General features: G+C 37.6%; 1 protein-coding gene across 24 annotated transcripts in view; it reads left to right on the forward strand.

The window, feature by feature from the left end:
• Positions 1 to 24,755, forward strand: part of PTPRD (protein tyrosine phosphatase receptor type D) — a 2,527,413-nt gene that overhangs the window by 2,176,633 nt on the left and 326,025 nt on the right. For all 24 annotated transcript variants that reach the window (XM_070794551.1, XM_070794552.1, XM_070794555.1 and 21 more), the window contains one exon: positions 2,456 to 2,597. In XM_070794551.1, coding sequence (XP_070650652.1) covers positions 2,456 to 2,597 — 142 coding nt within the window. The remainder of the gene's footprint in view (positions 1 to 2,455; positions 2,598 to 24,755) is intronic.

Consider the following 24,755-nt stretch of genomic DNA (forward strand, 5'->3'; position numbering starts at 1 on the left):
TTAAAGTTATTCCCAGTTAAAAGAAATATAGCAGCTACAAAACTCAGAACATTGAGATTTTACTCATTTTTCAACAGTTTTCACAGAGAAATAAATGGACCAAATGCATAAAGGGCCTAATTAATTATGCTGGTAAAACTGAAATCTGGACGGTAATTTACAAATGATAAATTTAAAATTGTGTTTGTTTGAAGATCAAATATTTATAATGATTTAAATATAAAAGAATATCTTAATCTTTAAGAAACATTTCTTACATCAGATAGAAAAAGATGTATATGTATGTAACTTCTGGTGCACATAGACTTTTTAGTTTAAATTAAATTGAACTTTTTTGTCAAAGAGAATTTTGACATCAGGCTTGCTAGTAATGATGACTTCTTGACAAACTCTTGTAGTAAAGATTAAGTTATAATAGTAAACATTTCAATGCACGAATTCTACTCAGTACATAAGTCCTAATGAGCATCATATAAACACATCCAGAAAAAGTTAATCGTTTTAACACAAAGCAGATACATCAAATAACATCGAGTCTTGGGCTGTGAGTCTTTAGTATCTGTAACAGTATATTGTATTTTTTGGTTTCACTGGTTTCTAAAGCCAGTGAGAGTGTGAGTGGGACTGATTTTGTTACCTCTTCCGTCTCCACTGGCAAATCTAGCATCTGGCCTAGAGATGCTATAATCAATACCAGGTGTTAAACAGGATTTTCAAATTGGAAATTACAACATTAGCACCTAATGGGGTGCTAATATGGGGTATACAGTTCGTTTGTTGAACTATTCAGGCCTAAGCCTAGGAAATAATTCTGAAATGTAATTGTACAATGACAGGTAACAATGAATCAAAAGTTATTAAGAGATTAGATACTCAGTTCTCATCACAAGGAGAAAAAAAATTATTTTCTTATATCTATATGAGATGATGGATGTTAACTAAACTTATTATAGTAATCATATCACCATATATGTAAATCAAACTTTCATTCTATACACCTTAAACGTTATGCAGTGATGTATGGCAGATATTTCTCAATAAGACCAAAAAAACCAAATTGAAATTAGTATTAAAAATGTTTAAACCCTTCTCTACATTAAGCCAAGGGAGTTCTCTCACTACACACACACACACACACACACACACACACGTATATATTAAATTATGGCATATTTGACAAAAAATTCAGTCTCAAAGTAACTTTGGAACTTTATTCTCCCAAGATGCATAGTAGATTCATTCTAAAATGTGTGATATTTTTAATAAAGTTGAAACTAAATTCTGGTACATTGCGAAGTGGGACATTTGGCTATCTCTGTGAATTTAGAACATAAATGGAATGTGAAAAGGACTTGAAATGGATATATTTTAAAAACTTTCAATCCCTTTTTCCCCATATGTTGACACTTATACACAAAATCTGGGACTGAGCATCTTGTAAATATATTTACAAGGCATTCTTTATTCACAGTTTAAGCACATGGATGTATTATTCATAGGGAAATGGAAAAAAAATACAGAATCTCAGTGAACAGATGAAAAAAAAAACCCATCATAGTTATAGAAAAGTATAGGACTATAGTTTTGTGTACATATTTATCAATATCTTCATATTATCATGTAATTATCAATATCATCATCATATCATCAATATCAATGTCATCATCATTTTTAAAAAGTACTATTTGAATTTGGTGACAAATACCTAAGATTTCGTAGCTGTTTCAGAGTACAGTCCATAATGATAGTGAATTCAGGCTTACTGTTTAGAACATTAATTTTCTGCTTGCTGAAGCAAGCCTCCATTTTGCAGCAAGAATGCCCTAAAAATGCAGGAAATGCTAAGCTAGAACAAATACTGGAATGATTTATTGCAAAATTAATGCATGCCATCAGTCTCTTGGGCTATGAAAGACATCTCATTGGCTGCCTAAGTACTAGATTTATGCAGTTTCTCTTCATGGTTCACTCATCTATACAATTTAGGATGAGACATTTTAAAGCAGAATAGCTATCAGTGGTGGTATACATTATCTCTTCACCTTATATTTCAGTTACTAAACGGATCCGTATGTGCATTTGTACTATCAAAGACAGAATAATTTAAGAAGTTTACCCATCACAGTAGCACGTTTCTTGCAAAATTAATACCAGGATCACAATGCCCTAGATAACACATACTGGAATATTTTCATGAGTAAACCCTGGATGGTTTTCTGTAGTGACAAGAAATTTACATTTTTTGCATATGTAGTTTCATGTCTTTTCATTGTTCAGTACAGGATTCATTACATGAGACCAATTATTCTGTTTCATCACTGTATCAAAATGTAGTCACAAAATGCTTCTGAGTTTACTGTGAGCCTAGTGGCTGGTCCACCACCGCATTAGGAGGTTTAGCTGAAAGGTAGATGATAGTGACAACACCTGTGACAGCTCTTGTTTCCTCTAATAGGTAATAGAGTTTGACGATGGATCTGGATCAGTTCTCAGAATACAGCCCTTACGGACTCCACGTGATGAGGCCATTTATGAATGTGTGGCCTCGAATAACGTGGGAGAAATAAGTGTGTCCACCAGACTCACAGTTTTACGTGGTAAGTATTAAAATACAAGGCTGCTGCTTGTGTCACTGTTCAAATTCTGTACCCCAAGTATTCTTTTGTAGGCTCATTGAAAAGACTAGCGTTGTCATGACACTTAATTGGGAAATATATTGAAGTCAAATACTTGTTAGGGTCAAACTTTAAATAGATAGTCAGTGCTTTCTCTCATAAGACTTAAAAACTGCTAGTCAGGGACAGAAAAAAAAATTAAAGAAATATTGATTGCAAATGTCAGATACCATTTTGATTTTTGGTAAAGAATCTCAAAAGCAAGCAGGTTATGTTACTCTTTTGCATGTTAACTTCACTCCTGTGTGGATTTTTCATACATAGGTCAGCAACTACTTTTGCAAATTACCAAAACTGACATTGATGCTTGTAAAGTTAAAGGGATATCTTCTACCTAAAGATGATTAGTTATTAATGGAAAGAATCATGAATGACAAATATACCTTTTTTATGTCAAAAAACTAGTTTTCTTCATGATTTCATATTTCTTGAACTAATATCTGTTGGTGCAAAGGGATTGGAAACAGTGAATATGCCTTCTGTGTTTCCGGCCATGTGGCTTATGCAGTTTGTCCAAAGCATGAGATGATTGGCCAGCTCTTTAGTGTGGTGTGTCTGCTTTCAAGACTTCCTTTAGAATGACAGTGGAAAAGAAGAAAGGCCAGTGATGAATAATATTCTGTTGTATAAAACACATACAGTTTGCTCTTCTGCGTAGAGATAAGGACATAGCCTAACTGGGTTTCAGCCATAGTTGATATTTCTGGGTGAACTCTACTGTGCCTTTGTTTCTTCCTTCCTCATACAAACCTGCATTTGTTCATTTGTTTCCTTTGTATTGCTTTGAAATTCACTTTGCGTAATTCCACAATTTAGGAGAAGAGTCTTCAGATGAGAATTAGAAAGAACAGGCCATAATTAAATAATCTTAGAGAAACATATATAAAGAACATTTCTCCTCCGTTCTGTCTCCCCCAGCTTTGAGGGATGTATTTTCTTTGTATGTTTAATAAAACCGAAAACATTTCCTTTAAGATCTACTTAGTACCAGAATTAATCAATCTGAGAAGCCTAGAAAAGATTTATGTATACATCCTAAAATATGTTTTAAGTAATAGAAATGTCTTACTAAGTCTTAGGGGAAATATTGACCAAGTAGATAAAGATCTTTGAATTTTGTATAACAGAATGCTGCTTAAAAACAAGCAAGTCAGGTGTGAGGTACATTTCTTGTCATTATGACAAGCTATGTTCAATATAGAATGTTCTCTGTCCCTCTATAACCGCACAGAGATGTTGATAAAATATTTGAAAATAAAATTAAATGCATGGTTAGGCTTATAAACAAGAAAGGTATTTCCAGGTACTGAAAACAAAGAGAGAACCTCCAGATAAAAGACAATTTGTAATCTTATAAACCAAGATAATAGCCAAATGGACTATATGATACTGGGCTGGTGATTTAACTCTCCCATATGACACAGCTCTATGTTAAATAGGATGGTGGGAAGAAGAGCTAGATCAGCTTTCTGTATAAGATAAGAATTCTAGCACTATTTCTGTAGTACAATACTTAGAACTCAGAAGCTAATGAAAAAGCTGGTTAGAAACAGTGAATCCCATGGAGTGTGGAGCAACAGCCATGTAAGGATCCACACCATTAGAGATGCCGCCACAGTCCAGGACATACAACCCCAGATAAGGTCATTTATTCACAGATGAGCTCATTGGTATCCATTCTAATAAAACATGAATGCCAGTTTCAACACACGAGAGCCAGGAAGCCCAATTGGTGACAGTAGAAGTTATAGTCTGTGAAGTGTAGATAATTGAACTCTATGAATGGGTTGTAAAAGAAATGAATTTTAAATATTTGTAAGGGTAAAGAAGAGAGTAAAATCTGTTAGGTAAAATAAGACATTAGGGAAAAAAGAGCAGTTAGGAGAAGCTAGATTTTGGAGTTGAAAGGAATCTTGAAGACTATGTTAAATGTACTGTAATATGTACTAAAATATATGCATATGTGCACATGCTTGTGTATGTTCACATAAATTCAGATGAAAGGCCCAAAGACTGTTGAGTAATTTGGGAGGAATATTCATATGGGAAGCAAAACCAGATTGATTTCTTGGTCTTTAATAATTTTAATCTTCTCTTATTCACATGGTTTATCACTAGTGCTATCATGTAGAAAACGTATTACGAAGATGCAATCAAGTAAAGTTTATTAGAAACTTTTTTGGATGTTTTCACCTTCCAAGTTTCCTGAACAAACCCCTTAAAAGGAAGCAATGAGAGTTGTTTGGTTTGACTTAATCTTTATGTGTTTGATGAAGACATTAATAAGAAATTGGAGGAAACTGTCACTTGACATAGACATGCACGTGGATTTATATTGTCCTTCCTTCCAGCTGATTAGGGTCCTCCCATCTCATCTGCTTTTATCCAGCTAGCACCCCATAAAGCAAATACATTTGAAATAGCTTTCTATGTGACTATCTGTCATATATAAGTACATTTGTATGAAAATTTGTGATTCTAGTAAAGTATTTAAACCTTATTTTTTTAAGATTATTTTTAGCAATTTGGAAATGTTTCATGAGAAAAACTCAAAGATATTTTGGATAATGAAAAAGTAGTCTAAACATAACCTTAAAATAGAATATTTGCATGTATCCTTACAGGATGAAATAAGTGGGCTTGGGAAGTACCTTTGTTTCTTAGAGTTGTCTCTTTGTTTAAAATTTCTAAATAACTATTGATAATCTTATTAGTAATAGTCTTTAAAAATATTCCAGTTGGTAAACTGCATTTCTAGATTATGAACATTGTAAACAGTTAACTAGATGAACATGAGGAGTTTTACCCTATAGTTGATGGGCTCTATGCCCATTTTAAGTTCACTTTCCCTTGAAAATCACATTGGCAGATACCCAAGCTCTCTGTTCTGCAGTGGGTAGAAACTGCTTTGCACTTTTTATCCATTGCCCCTTCTCTGATGCCCATTTTGTCCACATGGGTCATTTACTTTTTACCCACTTTGCTGACAGTGCCAAAAATGTGCCAGCTGTCGTGATGGGTTTTGTCTAAGTGGACTGGATGGAGAACACTAATTTATTTCACACAGGCCACTAGAGGACCTGATTAATTGGAGATTTAGTCATCTGACCTGTGCAACTAATGCAGAAGACACTGAAATAATACTCTGACCACTCGTGTGTATTGAAGGGAGTATTTCAGGGAAAACTTGCCCTGTGTAGCTCATTTCCAATTACCCTCATGCTGAAAAACTGTTTTCATAAGGAAGGATAACTTCAAACTCGGGCAGAACATGCACCCCTGGAATGAGATGTTTGAGCAACTGCCATTTATATGGGTAGACTGCAGTTCATAGAAGAAGTAGTGAATGTGGTGTTTATAGACTCCAGGTCATTTATTGATTTATTTTGGTTGCCTTGCCTGTGGATAAGTAGGCAAATGCCATCTCCCTAGTTCTATAGCACTGTAGGGGGCTGAGCATAGCTGTTGTACATGTTTCTATCCTATGCAGAACTTTAAGTGGAGGCCTCACATCTCACTGAGAGGTTATTAAGGGCTGAGCCTTGCCTAATGTGGGATTCTGCTGAGGACTTTGGATTTAATATTAGACTTCCAGTGAAGGGCAAAGATTAGGACCAGAGAAGGTGTTTTAAGAGGAGTGATTATCATCCAGATGGAATGGGTTCTTTTTGAATCTTTGGTTCACGGGCCACCATTTCTTCCTGACCAAAGATATCAAGGGGAAAGCTTGAAAATTTGGATAATGATAACCAGAGATGAAACTGTTCTCTCAGATACATCTTAACAGCCACTGTTCAGGGAAAATGAGTTATGACCATCCATAGACTTTTCTTTCCTGTAAGAATCCAGGATCATATGCCTGTTTTAGGCAAGTAGAAAGACATCAAGAATCCTTTTTCTCTTACTCACATAGCTCCCCTTCTCTAAGAGAAAGTTCTAGAAAAATTTAGTCAACTCTCTGTGACTAAATATCATGTTAGTTGAATTGAGATTTCTTTAAATGTAGTAATCAGAAAATGCACATTTTATCATCCAAACTTCATGTACTATGTCATTTTTCTAAATTTAGTGGACTACTTTCTGAGACTTACCCACTTTGAAATAGTACAGTTCAGTCCCTCAGTCGAGTCCAACTCTTTGTGACCCCATGAATCACAGCACGTCAGGCCTCCCTGTCCATCACCAACTCCCAGAGTTCTCTCAGACTCACGTCCATTGAGTCAGTGATGCCATCCAGCCATCTCATCCTCTGTCATCCCCTTCTCCTGCCCCAATCCCTCCCAGCATCAGAGTCTTTTCCAATGAGTCTACTCTTCACATGAGGTGGCCAAAGTACTGGAGTTTCAGCTTTAGCATCAGTCCTTCCAAAGACATCCCAGGGCTGATCTCCTTCAGAATGGACTAGTTGGATCTCCTTGCAGTCCAAGGGACTCTCAAGAGTCTTCTCCAATACCACAGTTCAAAAGCATCAATTCTTCGGCCCTCAGCCTTCTTCGCAATCCAACTCTCACATCCATACATGACCACTGGAAAAACCCTAGCTTTGACTAGACGGACCTTAGTTGGCAAAGTAATGTCTCTGCTTTTGAATATGCTGTCTAGGTTGGTCATAACTTTCCTTCCAAGGAGTAAGCGTCTTTTAATTTCATGGCTGCAGTCACCATCTGCAGTGATTTTGGAGCCCCAACAAATAAAGTCTGACACTGTTTCCGATGTTTCCCCATCTATTTCTCATGAAATGATGGGACCAGATGCCATGATCTTAGTTTTCTGAATATTGAGCTTTAAGCCAACTTTTTCACTCTCCTCTTTCACTTTCATCAAGAGGCTTTTGAGTTCCTCTTGACTTTCTGCCATAAGGGTGGTGTCATCTGCATATCTGAGGTTATTGGTATTTCTCCCAGCAATCTTGATTCCAGCTTGTGCTTCTTCCAGCCCAGCGTTTCTCATGATGTACTCTGCATATAAATTAAATAAGCAGGGTGACAATATACAGCCTTGACATACTCCTTTTCCTATTTGGAACCAGTCTGTTACTCCATGTCCAGTTCTAACTGTTGCTTCCTGACCTGCTTCTAAGTTTCTCAAGAGGTAGGTCAGGTGGTCTGGTATTCCCATCTCTTTCAGAATTTTCCACAGTTGATTGTGATCCACACAGTCAAAGGCTTTGGCATAGTCAATAATGCAGAAATAGATATTTTGCTGGAACTCTGTTGCTTTTTCCATGATCCAGCGGATGTTGGCAATTTGATTTCTGGTTCCTCTGCCTTTTCTAAAACCAGCTTGAACATCTGGAAGTTCATGGTTCACATATTGCTGAAGCCTGGCTTGGAGAATTTTGAGCATTACTTTACTAGTGTGTGAGATGAGTGCAATTGTGAGATAGTGTGAGCATTCTTTGGCATTGTGTTTCTTTGGGATTGGAATGAAAACTGACCTTTTCCAGTCCTGTGGCCACTGCTGAGTTTTCCAAATTTGCTGGCATATTGAGTGCAGCACTTTCACAGCATCATGTTTCAGGATTTGAAATAGCTCAACTGGAATTCCATCACCTCCACTAGCTTTGTTCATAGTGATGCTTTCTAAGGCCCACTTGACTTCACATTCCAGGATGTCTGGGTCTAGGTCAGTGATCACACCATCGTGATTATCTGGGTCATGAAGATCTTTTTTGTACAGTTCTTCTGTGTATTCTTGCCACCTCTTCTTAATATCTTCTGCTTCTGTTAGGTCCATACCATTTCTGTCCTTTGTTAGGCCCATCTTTGCATGAAATTTTCCCTTGATATCTCTAATTTTCTTGAAGAGATCTCTAGTCTTTCCCATTCTGTTGTTTTCCTCTATTTCTTTGCATTGATCACTGAAGAAGACTTTCTTATCTCTTCCTGCTATTCTTTGGAACTCTGCATTCAGATGCTTATATCTTCCCTTTTATCCTTTGCTTTTCGCTTCTCTTCTTTTCACAGCTATTTGTAAGGCCTCCCCAGACAGCCGTTTTGCTTTTTTGCATTTCTTTTCCATGGGGATGGTCTTGATCCCTATCTCCTGTACAATGTCACGAACCTCATTCCATAGTTCATCTGGCACTCTATCTATCAGATCTAGGCCCTTAAATCTATTTCTCACTTCCACTGTATAACCATAAGGGATTTGAATGGTCTAGTGGTTTCCCCTACTTTCTTCAATTTCAGTCTGAATTTGGTAATAAGGAGTTCATGATCTGAGCCACAGTCAGCTCCCAGTCTTGTTTTTGCTGACTGTATAGAGCTTCTCCATCTTTGGTTGCAAAGAATATAATCAATCTCATTTCAGTTTAACCATCTGTTGATGTCCATGTGTAGAGTCTTCTCTTGGGTTGTTGGAAGAGGGTGTTTGTTATGATCAGTGCATTTTCTTGGTAAAACTCTATTAGTCTTTGCCCTGCTTCATTCCGTATTCCAAGGCCAAATTTGCTGTTACTCCAGGTGTTTCTTGACTTCCTACTTTTGCATTACAGTCCCCTATAATGAAAAGGACATCTTTTTTGGGTGTTTGTTCTAAAAGGTCTTGTAGGTCTTCATAGAACCGTTCAACTTCAGCTTCTTCAGTGTTACTGGTTGGGGCATAGACTTGGATTACTGTGATATTGAATGGTTTGCCTTGGAAATGAACAGAAATCATTCAGTTGTTTCTGAGATTGCATCCAAGTACTGCATTTCGGACTCTTTTGTTGACCATGATGGCTACTCCATTTCTTCTGAGGGATTCCTGCCCGCAGTAGTAGATATAATGGTCATCTGAGTTAAATTCACCCATTCCAGTCCATTTTAGTTCACTGATTCCTAGAATGTCGACGTTCACTCTTGCCATCTCTTGTTTGACCACTTCCAATTTGCCTTGATTCATGGACCTGACATTCCAGGTTCCTATGCAGTATTGCTCTTTACAGCATCAGACCTTGCTTCTATCACCAGTCACATCCACACTGGGTATTGTTTTTGCTTTGGCTCCATCCCTTCATTCTTTCTGGAGTTATTTTTCCACTGATCTCCAGTAGCATATTGGGCACCTACTGGCCTGGGAAGTTCCTCTTTCAGTATCTTATCATTTTGCCTTTTCATACTGTTCATGGGGTTCTCAAGGCAAGAATACTGAAGTGGTTTGCCATTCCCTTCTTCAGTGGACCACAGTCTGTCAGCCTTCTCCACCATGACCTGCCCGTCTTGGGTTGCCCCACGGGCATGGCTTAGTTTCATTGAGTTAGACAAGGCTGTGGTCCTAGTGTGATTAGATTGACTAGTTTTCTGTGAGTGTGGTTTCAGTGTGTCTGCCCTCTATGCCCTCTTGCAACACCCACCGTTTTACTTGGGTTTCTCTCCTTGGATGTGGGGTATCTCTTCACAGCTGCTCCAGCAAAGTGCAGCCATTGCTCCTTACCTTTGACGAGGGGTATCTCCTCACTGCCGCCCCTCCTGACCTTGAACGTGGAATAGCTCCTCTAGGCCCTCCTGCGCTCTCGCAGCCACCTGTCCTTGGATGTGGGGTAGCTCCTCCTGGCCGCTGCCCCTGACTGCAGATGTGAGGTAGCCTCGGGCGTGGGGTAGCTCTTCCTGGCCGCCGCCTCTGACCTCGGACGTGGGGAAACTCCTCTTTGCTGCTGCCCCTCGGGCACGGGGTCCTCCCGGTTTCTGCCCTATCCTCGACGTGGGGTAGCTCCTCTTGGCCACACTAAGTGCGCCGGTCACAGTACTGCTCCTCAAACCACCGCCAGCAGTACCGTAACCAAACAGCATGTGTGTGTGCTCAGTCACGTCCAACTCTGTGACCCCCTGTCTGTGGCCTGCCGGGCTTCTCTGCCCATGGGATTTCCCAGGCAAGAATACTGGAGTGGGTTGCCATTTCCCACTCCAGGGTATCTTCCCAACCCAAGGATTGAACCTGAGTCGCTTGCATCTCCTGCATTGGCAGGTAGATTTTTTACCCCTGCCCCACCTGGGAAGCCCCACAACACAAAAGGGCATGATATACAAGATTGACATTACTTATTCTGAGATCACACACTAAGTAAAATTATTGTCTACAAAAAGTTAGATGACAAAATATGAGACAATTGAGTTGCTTAGTTTTACAGACATTATTTATTAAGTGACACTTACATTTGAGGATCTACTCCATGTTAGTGCATCATAGTTTATGAATGATCACCATCAAGGCATAAGATAATACCCAAAGTCCCCAAGATCAGGTCTCAGATAATTTAGGTCCCAACTCTGGCTCTGTCCCTGAATTTCTGTGACATCTTGAGCAAACTTACTAACCTTCCTGTACTTGTGCTCATTTATTTATCTTGCTGTCATGTGCATGGAGAAGGCATTGAACTGGGGGTGTCTCAGATCTCTGCTCTCTGGCTTTCTGTGTTTCAGTCACATCCCTTTTTCAGCAAGTCAGTGCTTGCAAGATGGCAAAAATATGCTCCCTGAAGGTGACTGTTACTGATATAGTAAAACACACAGCTAGCATTTGGGTGAGACAGAAAAGGCATTTCATTGGGAAATGGAGAGAAATGTTTGCATAATATGTCTTTTTCAAAAAATGTAAGCCATTATAGCAGTTAAAAAAAAAAAAAACAGCTTTACCATCTTTCAGGGAGAAGGCAGTCGACTCCCTCTGCCATTGTTATACTACCCTGTGATCAGAATTAGCATGTTCATTACAGTTTCATTTTATTAATGCCTCTTTTTGAAGATGAACACAGTTGTCCCTGCTGTGAAAATGGTACTTTGCCGTTTATGTTATAAAGTGGTCTCGGCTGGGGATCCAGGCTAGGAACATTAAAGAACAAAGCACAGCTGCTTGACTGTCACACAAAAAGATTTTTATGAAAGACTGAAACTAAAGGAAGGATGGCCAACACAGAACAAACTTGCTGACAATTATGGTACCAAGTGATTATTTGGAAAGGTTTATAAAATAGTCTTGTACTTGGAATAAATTGATACAACGCTATAAAGCCTTCTTGACTACTGCATTTCCTGGCTGAAAAGAGGTGCAGAGCCATATAAGTAAACAGAAACTTTTGACTTTCAGGAGGACTTCCAAATAACTCTTCTTTACGTATCAGTGTGGACGAAGGCAGGAACCCACATGAATGGTTCCGTGGAGACTCTAGGACCGAGAGACATTAAACCTGATAATATCTCGGAGAAAGTGCATGTGTGAGCTGAAGATATTCATGTTTCCTTGTGATCAGTCTTTTACAGATCTTCCTGTTGGAGATGCATATTGCTTCAGTTTAATCATTATCATTTGTTTTTCCCTGTCGGGCTTATGTCTTAAAAGGTCTCAGAGAGGATGGGTGCGCTGTGGGTTGTTGCATTTATGTGAGAGCACGTTTATACTTTTGGCTTCATATTATATTATTTAGGATAATTTAAAAATGAATATTGAGTCATATGAGCACTTACTGTTGATTGGTTGGTTGATGGAAATGTGGAAATGTCAAGTTGGAAGGGAGTTTGGTGAACCAAAGAGAATCACTTACGTTTGATGGAATAAATCAAGGTCTAGAGAGTTTGAAATTATTTTTCTCTTGGTCAGACAGCTAAGATTTCCTTTGGCTTTTACCCAGTCAGAAATAATCCCTGCTTTATTATGTTGTGACAGTGTATTCCAGCCCTTCAGATATTCCCTTTTGAGATACAAGAAGACAATTCACATTGTCCAGGAAGAACTGTGTTCTTCCAACTTACCAGTCACAGACAAGCAGATATGAATGCAAATAGTGCGAAACATTCTATGGATGTGTGAAGTGGGGAAACTCCACTTTGATGATGCATCATAGGGAGGAGGTCTCTGAGTTGGGGCTTGAAACCTATGTACAGTTTTATCAGGCAGAGCTAGTATGAGAGGCTGTTAGGGATAAAGTTTCATGAGCATGCTTGCATACATAGGAAATTGCTAAATATTTGATGGTGGTTGTGGGTGGTATATTAGGGTTCTACAGAGAAACAGAGCCAATGTTAAGTGTATGCATATTTATACTTATTTTATTTATATATGTAAAGAGATTTATTATATTGCATTGGCTCATACTATTAAGGAGGCTGGAGAAGGAAATGCTAACCCACTTCAGAATTCTTGCCTGAAGAATCCCACAGAGGAGTCTGGCTGGGTACAGTCCACAAGGTCTCACAGAGTCGTATACAACTGAGCGACTAAACAACATTACGGAGGTTGACAACTCCAGAGGTCTGCAGGTTGAGTCAACAAGCTGGACGTCCTGGAAAGCTGATGGTATAGTTTGAATGCCCACAGACTTGTGACCCAGGAAGAGCTGATGTTTCCTATTTGAGACTGAAGGCAGGAATATGCCAGGATCCCAGTTTGAAGGTTGTTAGGTAGGAGGAATTCTCTTATGTGGGAGAGGGTCATTCTTCTTGTTCTGTTCAGATATTCAACTGATTGGGTGAGTGCCACTCACATTAGGGAAGCCAATCTGCTTTACTGGGTCTTTTGATTTAAATGTTAATCTTATCACAAAATACTCATATGATAACACCCAAAATAAGATTTTAAAAAATGTCTGGGCACCTTGTGGCCCAGTCAAGTTGATACATGAAATTAACCATCACAGGTCAGTATAAACAATAGTAGCTCAAAGTAGTGTAGAAGTTAAAAGGGCAGTAGTAGAAGAAAATGAGACTGGGACATACTTCATTGGCCAAAGAGATTAAGCTACAAAAGTGAGAAATCATGTCACTAAGTTAATGTAAGATCATCTCTACATGAGTTGAAATTTACAGAGGTTTACTAAAATACTTAAAGTAGCATACCAAACAATTCATGTTCCTTTATACACAATTGATGTTTAAATCAGTACTTTAAGTCTGAATATTTGGTTGTCTTTCACTGATAAAATTTGAACAATTTTTAAAAATTCAATTTTCTGGTTTTCAAAATTAGTTTTATTTTAAGCTACTAATTAAGATGTAGTTTTCAGAGTTGTGCATGCATAATTTATTGGGATTTAGGGCATAGATATACCAAATGCCTCATCTAGGATTTAATTATCAAAATCCTAATTATGTATCTCATTAGAACAGCAAGTAGCTTATTTTATCTTATTAAAAAAAACAATGACTTGTGAATTAATGCCACATTAAACACAAATATGACATACATTCAAGTGTTCTTAATATATTTTATTAAAGATAGTAAGAAAATTTAAAGACTGTCTTATCTGTGATTTTTCTAAATGACCTTGTGTTTTAATTTATATCTCAAAATCTTCATGCTTTTATTTGTTAACTTTAACATTTATTCTTGATTTTTTGTGTTTATAGTTGTAATAAATATGCATATATTGTTTTCGCACAGTGGATTTTTTTTAAACTAATAGATTTTGACCACATTATTGCATATTAAATTTTTTTTCTCACATGTCTGATGATACGTGTGTGTTCAGGTAATAAAGTTTGCTCTCAGTTTGGCTTTTTCTAGAAGAGATCCTACATTTTTCAGAATGTAACACCAAAAGAATTTAAAAGAGTGAAATTGCATCGTGAATGAGATAGACCAAATAAGTAATACAGTTTTCAGATATTTTCTATACTTCTAAGTTGATATTAATACTTCTTTTTGTATATTTGTTTAATTCCATGGGCAACCACAGGTGGATCCTTTACCAGACAACTAGAATATTAAATATGGTAGAAAAGTATTAGCTCATAAAAACTTGACAGCTTTTAGTATATATGATTATTATTTATCAATACTTATACCTTGTATAGTTAAACTAATGACTCTGCTTGGGGAATACACACACACACACACACACACACACACACACTTATATATATATTGTGTATGTATTCTATATATTGTATATATATTATACATAGTATGTAATGTGGTGTGTGTCTGACCTATTTGCTTTGTAGCACTTTGCACCATATGAAATTATCTTCTTTGTTTCTTGAAACTTTCCTTTCATGTGCCCCTCTTCCCTTTGCATTGTAGCTCCATTATATTTTTCTCTGGCCTAGAAATGTTCCTAGCATTTACTGGGCATTCAACAAATATTTGTGGAATGAATGTATACTATAAAGAAGGATATATAAATATGGTTATATAAATACATGCAATGTAGTAAGACACCATTTGGGCAGGAATTAATTTCACTTTACATATAATGGACAAAAGTGATCATCATTTCATTAGTTATTATAAGATGGTGAGTGTGATTGAGAACCAGAAAACCAAGACAAATGGAGTAAACACTACAAAGAGAAAGAGTGAAAATGAGGGATTCACAATGAAAAAAGAATGCTCTTCATAGGCTAGATAGACATGGGTTCGTATCAGTAGTCCACTGATTCTGACCGTATGAGGAGCTGACTCTAGAGCTCCTCATCTGTAGAGTGGAGTGATCCTAACTACCTTATTTTTAGAAATTAATCACAGATATGAGTAGAACATGTGGCACAGTGACTCAGATACAAAAATTGCTTCCTTCTCTGCTATCCCTCTGAAGCTAAACTCTTTGCTTTGGCCCTCTTATCCACTGCTGAATCCTCAGCATCTAGAATAGTCCCTGGCTACTTTGCCAACAAAGGTTCGTCTGGTCAAGGCTATGGTTTTTCCTGTGGTCATTATGGATGTGAGAGTTGGACTGTGAAGAAGGCTGAGCGCTGAAGAATTGATGCTTTTGAACTGTGGTGTTGGAGAAGACTCTTGAGAGTCCCTTGGACTGCAAGGAGATCCAACCAGTCCATTCTGAAGGAGATCAGCCCTGGGATTTCTTGGGAAGGAATGATGCTAAAGCTGAAACTCCAGTACTTTGACCACCTCATGCGAAGAGTTGACTCATTGGAAAAGACTCTGATGCTGGGAGGGTTTGGGGGCAGGAGGAGAAGGGGACGACCGAGGATGAGATGGCTGGATGGCATCACTGACTCGATGGACTTGAGTCTGAGTGAACTCCAGGAGTTGGTGATGGACAGGGAGGCTTGGCGTGCTGCGATTCATGGGGTCGCAAAGAGTCGGACATGACTGAGCAACTGATCTGATCTGATCTGATGATGACTGGAGAAGGAAATGTCACCCCACTCCAGTACTCTTGCCTGGAGAATCCCATGGACGGAGGAGCCTGGTAGGCTGCAGTCCATGGGGTCGCGAAGAGTCGGACACAACTGAGCGACTTCACTTTCACTTTTCACTTTCATGAATTGGAGAAGGAAATGGCAACCCACTCCAGTGTTCTTGCCTGGAGAATCCCAGGGACGGGGGAGCCTGGTAGGCTGCCATCTATGGTGTCGCACAGAGTCGGACACGACTGAAGTGACTTAGTAGTAGTAGTAGTAGTAGTATGATGATGGCAGAGAGGATAGGGTCGACAATTCTGGAAATGAGGTTTTTGGTACCTTATAAAACATTGCTTAGCCCAAAGGCCTGAACATCAGCTTTCCACATGGAAATAAGCTACTATAAGACTCTGAAAAACATATATGCATTACCAAGTTATTTGGAACAACTGAAGATTGTGTATTGGTACAATGTTCTCTAATATGCAACACCTAAGAAATTGAACTTCTTTTTTTTTCCCCTCATACATTTGTGCTTAATTTTGTGTTAACATCCTCATAGTCTTCAGAATTCTTGAACGTTGGGACCCAGCAGTCAATTGCTTGGACTACCTAGGTCAAACCAGAGTCATACTTGAAACAGGATTTCTGTTCTGTTACACCTGGATTATGGCAGGTCACAGAATAGACTAAAATTATTAATTTCTTAAACATCTATGAAAATGAAGCATCATTAGTTATACATTTTAGAAGCAAGAAAATCATACATCGTTTCAATATTTAAAGAGGTGATAGAATATAACTTCTTCCCTTCTAATTTTTTTTGGTAATACCTTTTTTGTGAAAAGTGATAAAAGGTGTGGTTGCAGGCTCAGGTTCTACCAACAGACTTAGGAGTTCAGACCCTGACTCCACTATTTGCCCTGTGGTTTTGCTCACATTTCTCTTAAGCTTCAGCTCCTTTGTCAAGTAGAGATAATAAGACCTAGTGCCTAAACTTGAGGGTAATTCTAGGAGATGATCCACATAAAGCTTTTAGCAAAGTGCCAGGTATTCAGTTAACGTAAGTCTTTGTGGAGGATATGATTCATCTCACCAATGATTACTACTAGTAATGCTACAGGTATCAATAATTAATTTTAAATTATTTTAATTAAAGAGCAATACCCTATTAGTAAAGGAGAATTTTCTGGCACAGGCAAAACGATCTCTGTAAGGCTAGAAAAACACATACTTTATAGTCATTAAGTTGTGCTGCTTTGGTCCAGATGCACCTGCCACCAATTCACTGTTGTGGTTCCACAAAATATTGGGTTGGCCAAAAGGTTCGTTTGGGTTTTTCTGTAAGATCTTACAGAATATTTAGTATTTAAAATTTGAATGTTACTCTAACATAAGTGATTGGGGAGTATACTTAAGAGAACATGGGAGGAAACTTTTCTTTTATCCTAAACAGAATTTTCTCTCCATACTTAGACTAGAAGTGTCATATAGGTAGGATTTTGTTCTGCTCAAGATTGAGCACCCAGCATAATGTTCTACATGCTGTAAGTTTTCAGTAAATATTTGTTGATTGAGTGAGCAAATGACAAGTTCGACAAAGGTGTTTCTGAGTATTTTTTCTTTCAGAGCTATTTCATTTAAGGTTTTATTTTTAAAAATCAGAAACAAGAGTATATATTGCTTCCACATTTAGGATAAGCACACAGTTGCTGAGAAGCCATTTATATTAATTCATGAGTTTTTTCATTTGATAATATGTTCTCTGTATGCCAGAGATTGTGCCAAAAGTTGGGAATATAAAGGTGGAAAAGACATTATCACCACCTGCCTTCAAGAAAGCTACAGTCTCTGCTTGACTAGAAAGTGTAATTTTGGTTAAAATGACAAGACAGTTATATACTGTAGTTGGAGATAATGAAGTCTATTTTTAGAGGTGTGCTCACAGTAATTCAGCTTATATCTTTCTAACTTAGTACTTGCATAAGAACTAATGTCTCCTTGAGTATTCCATCACTATGACAGTAAAATCTTGAAACGTAAAATGTGTTTGACATATGAAGCCTCAACTGACAGAAAAATTAAACTTGCCTTTTTTTGCTGATGAGTAAAATTGTTCTGAGGAAAAATTTTATTTGTGGAAAGATTTCAGATATACTTTGCTTGGGTTTTGAGAAAATTGGTGCAATAAAAATACTTAAATAATTAGCTTGAAAGTAATATTCCCATTTGTTTCTCTCCCAACTAATAGTAAGAGGCGTTTTTATTACTGCACCATTTTATATGACTGATTTTTGCTCTGTGTTGAGATGACAAAGAGTACCTAAATAGGAAATGATTTTAGCATGTGCTAATAAAATACCTTAAAACATCATCTTCCTCAGAAAACTTCCTTCAACAAAATTGATATTCATAATAAAATATTTATGTATTGAAAATGGAAGTTTAGGTGTTTTTACCCATGAGGAAAATCCATTAGCATATACTTCAAAGTAGGAACATTCTTAGACATGTTACTTCCTAAGGCCTAACAGCTTGGATTAGAGCCCTGTACCCTTTAGAACCTTCTGTTGACACTTGAGTTTTATGAATGTCATTATATCTTACGATGGTAGATACGAATTTCCAGGTATTGCCAAGCCTGTTATAAACTGACATCAAATACCACAGCTGACTTACTGGGGATCCCATTAATCTTTGTTGAAGATGTATTAATAAAGTTAACACTTTTCCACTCACCAGCACATAGAGTTCTGTCATCTCAGCTTATCAACAGATAAATCATTGCCGAGAAGGAAGAGCTCACCCGTACTTAAATTACTCTTTACGGTAATTTACCATAAACTGGCTATAAAGAGCCAGGAAGGACATTAAATGTAGCCCAGTAAGACTAGGGTTTGGCTAGTCTTGACTTAATTTCCTATCAACATGTTTACAATATGACTATGCTAGCTTAAAAACAAACAAGAAAAATGTGGATATAAAGCATCTTAAATAAGCCTGGCCAACTGCATGCAAACAGCGTTTATTAAGCCTAGAGGCCCTCTTTCTTGGGTCTTCCAGGGATGACTCTTTGGTCAAAGGCCCTCTCCAAATCATCACTGTGTTCTGGTGCCAGAAAACCGCTAGGGGAATGGTGGAGGGGAAGTCATCTGATGTGGACTTGAGGTGGAAACATAGATAGACCCTAGAGCCAAAGGTGCTTCGCTGTCAAGTCCCTCATTTCCATAGTGCCTGCCATAGCCCTGGGAGGGCCTAGGAGGATGTTCAGTTGATGGTGTGTTTTCTCCTAAATTTACAAAAGTAATATTTTTGTGTTTGTTCTCGTAAAGTAAACCTCTAAAACATCCTAACTTTGAGATGTTACAGAACCTAGATCTACTGCTAAGATAAAACTAAGAGAGTCATATTTGATATGATTGATAATTTTAATTGAGGATGTAAGTCTAACACATGGGGGACAAATAACTTTCCCAACTCACCCTCCATTGATCAACAGACTTTAAAAAACTTTGCCCATTGTTTATAATTCCGAGTCCCTAATTTTATGGAGAATATCTTTGCTTTGTTTTAGTGTACTCATAGAGTGAACACAGACTACTGTCTCCTTAAGAATGGTTGTACACGTCACAGACCATTCTCCATCCCACCTCTGTTAGTTAATCTGGTAATGGTTTTATTCCTCCATGTGAAAGACCAGTTATTCTCTTGTTTCTCTTTCTATCTGAACAAACAACACCAATACCATCCCTGAAGCAAAATAGTCTTTTCTGCAGTCACTGACTGGTTCATCATTTTTAATATAATTTAGTTATAAAGTTTAGAGTTGTTAATTACCAAAATTCATCAAATGAATTTCTGAACTGACTCTCTGTGAGTGACATGTTGCCTTGTATGTCAAAGAAGAGACTAGGAGGAGGACTGGCATGGTGGAGGCTGCTTCCTTGAGTTTTTCTGTAAAATGAATATTTACAGGATCTTCAGATTTCTTTTCTCTCTGAGCAGACGTTACAGAGCCTATTTACATGTTCATGTTTTACAGACAATTGGAAAAGCAAAATAATAAAAATGAAAGAGAAAAATTCCTGCACAGTTAAGAATCACCAAACATGCAGCTTAGCTTGGGGAATGGGTAAAGCCCTCTGTGGGCTTCCTATGTGGCACAGTGGTAAAGAATCCACCTGCCAATCCAGGAGATGCAGGAGACATGGATTTGATCCCTGGGTCTGGAAGATCCCCTGGAGGAGGACATGGCAACCCACTCTAATATTCTTGCCTGAAGAATCCTCATAGACAGAGCAGCCTAACAGGCTACAGTCTATGGGGTCACAAAGAGTTAGATATGACTGAGCACTGACGAATGAACACCTTCTCTCCCTGAGAGCCTGAGAGGTCCTCAACCCTGTAAGACAAGGCTACTCCGTACTTGACTGACCTACTAAGAGAAGGCCTGTCTGTGCTGTGGAGGATCTGTAGGTTCACAGGAGTCAGAGTTTAGAATTTGCTTGACCAAAATTTCATAACTATTAAATGAGGTTGATTACCAAGTGCTCTGAGTACAAATCCTATGCTGTATTCACTACTTCATGTTGCCCTTTGATACTGTGCTGCAAAGGGCACAGTTGGATATAAAGTGACATGGAGAGTAACAGGGATTGATGTTTTGGATCCCAAGTACAAGAATGGGACTGTGTAAAAAAAAAATTGCTTAAAGGCAGCAAGTGGGACCACTGGGTTGATAGTTTAGAGGGGATTTTGTCATGAACCTTGAGTTCTGTTATCAGGGGTATAAAAAGAGTTGTGAGTGCATTAAAGCATTGGATGACATGGATATGAAAGTGTTTTCTTTAAGGAAGACTTAGGAATCTCCCAAAAGCTCACTAAAAGGGTTCTTTCCAAATGTTTTTCTGATGCAACCCCAGGAAGAGAGAAGGTCAGTGCGTCATTTTAGTCATGTTGGAACTGAGTTGGGTTAGTGTTTATGACCCTGTGACTTTCTCTTTCAAACCTCTGTCTCATGGAGATTACCAGCACCCTTCACCCTCAATCTGATAATCTAACAAGAAAATAGTTCTCCTTCATTAAGAAAATTGTTCAAAGAATCTTTGATCACAATTCAGGATTTTGTACACAGTATATTTCTATGAAAATGAACAGTCTGGAGTCCAGTTTGTTTGTTCTTTTTGAATGTTGTCCATTACTAAAATTGCTGAGTTAATTGGAATGAACCAAAGCCTTTATATATTTGGTCTTTATTTAATCTTTATCAGGGACTTAGGGGCATGATAGTCTCTTTTTCAGAGCTCAGATATCTTATTTTGGGAACATATCCCTTTGCTGTACTCCACAGAGGGTCGTGGTGTGAAGCAAATATTTGTTCATTGTCTGTCTTAAATAGAAGTTGGTGGAAGCTTATGGTTAGGTCTTATTGTTAAGGAGGTGATTTTAAATTCTTATTTTAGGCAAAAGCATCTGCAATTTAAGACTGCAGAAGCAGCAGTGAGAAGATCCTAACAGCTCTACTCAGTTGGACAATTCTTCATTACACTGACAGTTTAATTGGGTGTAAAAAGAAATGGCAATTTAAAATCAAGAGCTTTAAGTGGGATAACCTACCAGTTTCAGAGTTAGTATTTAAAAAAAAAATCAGCAAGATTCAAAGACAGCACATCTTTAGTTCTCTGGTTAGGTACTTCCTATTGAGTATGTTCTGTGCTAAAACTGCCCTCAGATTTGCCTTTTAATGGCAACTTTTGCAAAAAAAAAAAAAAAATCTGAAAATGAAGAGAAGAAACTTAATTGACCCTTTTATACATGTGGATAGATATTCATAGAAATACCTGTTTTATAAAAGTTGATTCACTCAGTTTTATTATTTCAGTGTGTCCTTGGCTCTGCCTAATGTTCTAATTCAAAAGGGTCAGATGTTTTTAGTCCTGTGTTTGACTTATCCATCCATGCTGGTATCCCCAGCACCTGGACAGGAGAGGTTACAATGTGTTCAAATATTTGTTAAAATACTATGTCAGTAAATTTGACAATTTAGGATTGTCCAGGTGACATACCCAAGATTGACTTTAGCCTAGTAATCAAGACTAGAAGTAAATGACCTCCATATTTTAGGCTTTGTACATCCCTTTGATGAGAAGCCATTAGACATTTCTCCAAAATAATACTTCTATTCCTTCTCCTGCGAAGTGTAAGAAATTTCAATTGCTCTCAGCTCATGAAATGGGTGTACCAGAGACCAGCCCTTATCAGAGATATGAGTAGACATTTTCCTCCTCCTTTTTACTTTTCCCAAATTTCCTCTCTCTATTCCTTCTTTCCAAAGAATTTTAGGTAAGTGTTATTCAGTTCAGATCAGTTCAGTCACGTCTGACTCTCTGCAACCCCATGGTCTGCAGCACTCCAGGCTTCCCTGTCCATCACCGACTCCTGGAGCTTGCTCAGTCTCATGTCCGTTGAGTCTGTGATGCCATCAGTTTGCATGATGCCTTCACTTTTCGTGACATCCCATGACATGTATGTTTCATGAATTATCAGATAAAAATTTCTCTTATAGACACTTAAAAATATTTTAAAACTATAAAATAGAAATAGATTCACAGACATAGAGATTAGACTTGTCGTCATTAAGGGGGAGATGTGGAGAGGGAGGGATGGACTGGGAATTGGGGATCAGTAGATGCAAACTATTACATTTAAAATGAATAAACAAAGTGTGTCTGCTGTGTAGCACAGGGAACTGTATCCAGTCTTCTGGGATAAACTATAATGGAGGAGCATATTTTAAAAAAGATTGTATCTATGTTCACTTTAGATAAAAGTTATAGAGAGTATGGTTGTGCTCATGTGGGCGTTTGAAAAATGTCATTTTATACACTGATTGTCCCCAGTTAGACTGTTACCATCTAAATTACTTCTAAATAAGGAATTGACTATGTCTGTGCCAGTCACAGTTCTGGATGAGTTTCGGATTAGCTGGTGAAGATAGTCTTGGCAATATAGAAGACATAATTACTCCAGAAAGATTCATAGCACACCAAAATTGTTAGTAGATTTAGACAGAGTATTCAGAGCCCACAGTTCTAAGAATTAAACTGCTTAAACCCTCTCTAATAACATCAATAGTCTTTTATCTTGCACTTGAAAACTGGTTTTGGGTAGGAGGTATCCTTTGTAAAGAGGGTCTTTTTACTTGAGAATATCAACTTTATGATTGAAGTTGTGTATATGACAGAAACAGTCCACAATCTTTTTGGATAAGAAATGATAAATTCTTCTCACATTTGCTGTCGTTAATAATTCCATTAACTGTAATACCTCATCTGTTTATCATTCTTTTTTCAGTCTTCCATAGACTCTGAAGTAGAGGATCACTGTGTTCAATTTTGAGATGCTCCATTCTTTAATACATTGGCTTTAAAATTCTGTGAAGATATGGTTGCTAGCAAACATGTAAGGCAAAGTATTAAATATTAAGTACAAAGTGATGTCATGAAGACTGCATACTTGATGAAATTAAAAAATGGAATTTCGACCTAGCTCATCTACCAGGTTACACTTTGGAAAGTCTCCTGACAGCTCAACACTCTTGTAGGTTTGAAGGGGGCAGTATTGTCTTTCTGACAAGTTCCTTGGCCTATTGCAATTCAGTTGATTTATAGTTATCATCCAGTACCTTTGGAAGCCTTAATTTCTCACGTAATTAGAATGTTCAGACATGATATTTGAAGGACAAAAAGGTTAATAATATGTGTCACTACTAGATAAGTAATTTATTTTTATACCTTTGAAGTTGCTTGAGTAAATGTTCTTTATAAAATATTAAGATTATTATTCATGAATTTTCCTTTAAATTTTGGGGAGAATGTGTGAACAGCAGAAAATGAATTGTTTTAAATGGTATTCATTCATTTAAGATTATTTTCTTCATGGAAGTATGATCAAGACTGTGAATGTTGCACAGACTACCTAATATATATTGATATTTTATTGAAGCTGTAATGAGTATTGATTCCATAGTTGAAAACTATGGGCAAGTCTCTAGAATGAGGTCAAGAAAGAAAAAAAGTCATTATTTCCCAGTATAAACTAATTTATTATTTAAGGCAAGCATTTTCTTCTCAAATTGATTTCTTTTTGGATGTGAAATTAGTTTTTTCCTAACTTTAAATTACAATAAATTTATTAAGTAGATGACAGGAAAAGGCACTGAATGTATGTAGATGCCATGCTGGACTTTCTGGGTAGAAAATTCACTGAAGACAGTCTTGGTCTTATTAGATATCTTTGCCCCTGAGGTTAGTCTGTTAAGCAGCATGGAATAATGCTTCTGAAAACATACAGACAAACTTTTAAAACTGAGGAGTGACTCTTTTTTCTAAAACATCATAAAAGTCCACTGTCTACACCTAAGGGGGATAAATGAAATGAAAATAGACCTAATTTGGACAGCTCCTTCTTCATGTTTAAATAAAAGTGATAGCTTTCTTTTTCAAAGTGAATGCACTTGATTCTGCTTGAGGACTCAGTGTTCTTACTATGGCCTCCTTGAAAAATTTTGGCCATAAGGTTCAATTGCATGCTCATTAAGCAAACAGACTTGGAGGTATACTCTCTGAGCTGTGGGCTCCCAAAGCTCCCATTAATGCTAATGGGAGTTACACGTGTGTGTTGAGGAGAGCATAATACAGCCTTTGAAGTTGAAGTTGCTAATTGAGTGTTTTCTTCAGCTCTGCTTAGCTTCAGTGGCTAAGCTGAGTTCAAGTAGTCTAAAATGTCATTCTCTGTAAGGCCAGCTGATTATCAAAGCAGACTGGCAGTGAAAGAGGCAGCTTTAAAAAAAGAAAGAAAGAAAAAAAAAACACCTTTCTTTTTCCCAGAATGGACAAAGAATTAGCAGATCAAACAAAAGAAGGAGTAAGAAGGATCCGAGGATGGACACTCCTTTCCTCTAAAGTGGCTTGAGCTGGGAAACCAGTTCAGAGAGTGAGAAAGAGGGCCTCTCCTTCAG

The sequence above is a fragment of the Bos indicus genome, chromosome 8, assembly GCF_029378745.1.
Source record: "Bos indicus isolate NIAB-ARS_2022 breed Sahiwal x Tharparkar chromosome 8, NIAB-ARS_B.indTharparkar_mat_pri_1.0, whole genome shotgun sequence".
Taxonomy (NCBI): domain Eukaryota; kingdom Metazoa; phylum Chordata; class Mammalia; order Artiodactyla; family Bovidae; genus Bos; species Bos indicus.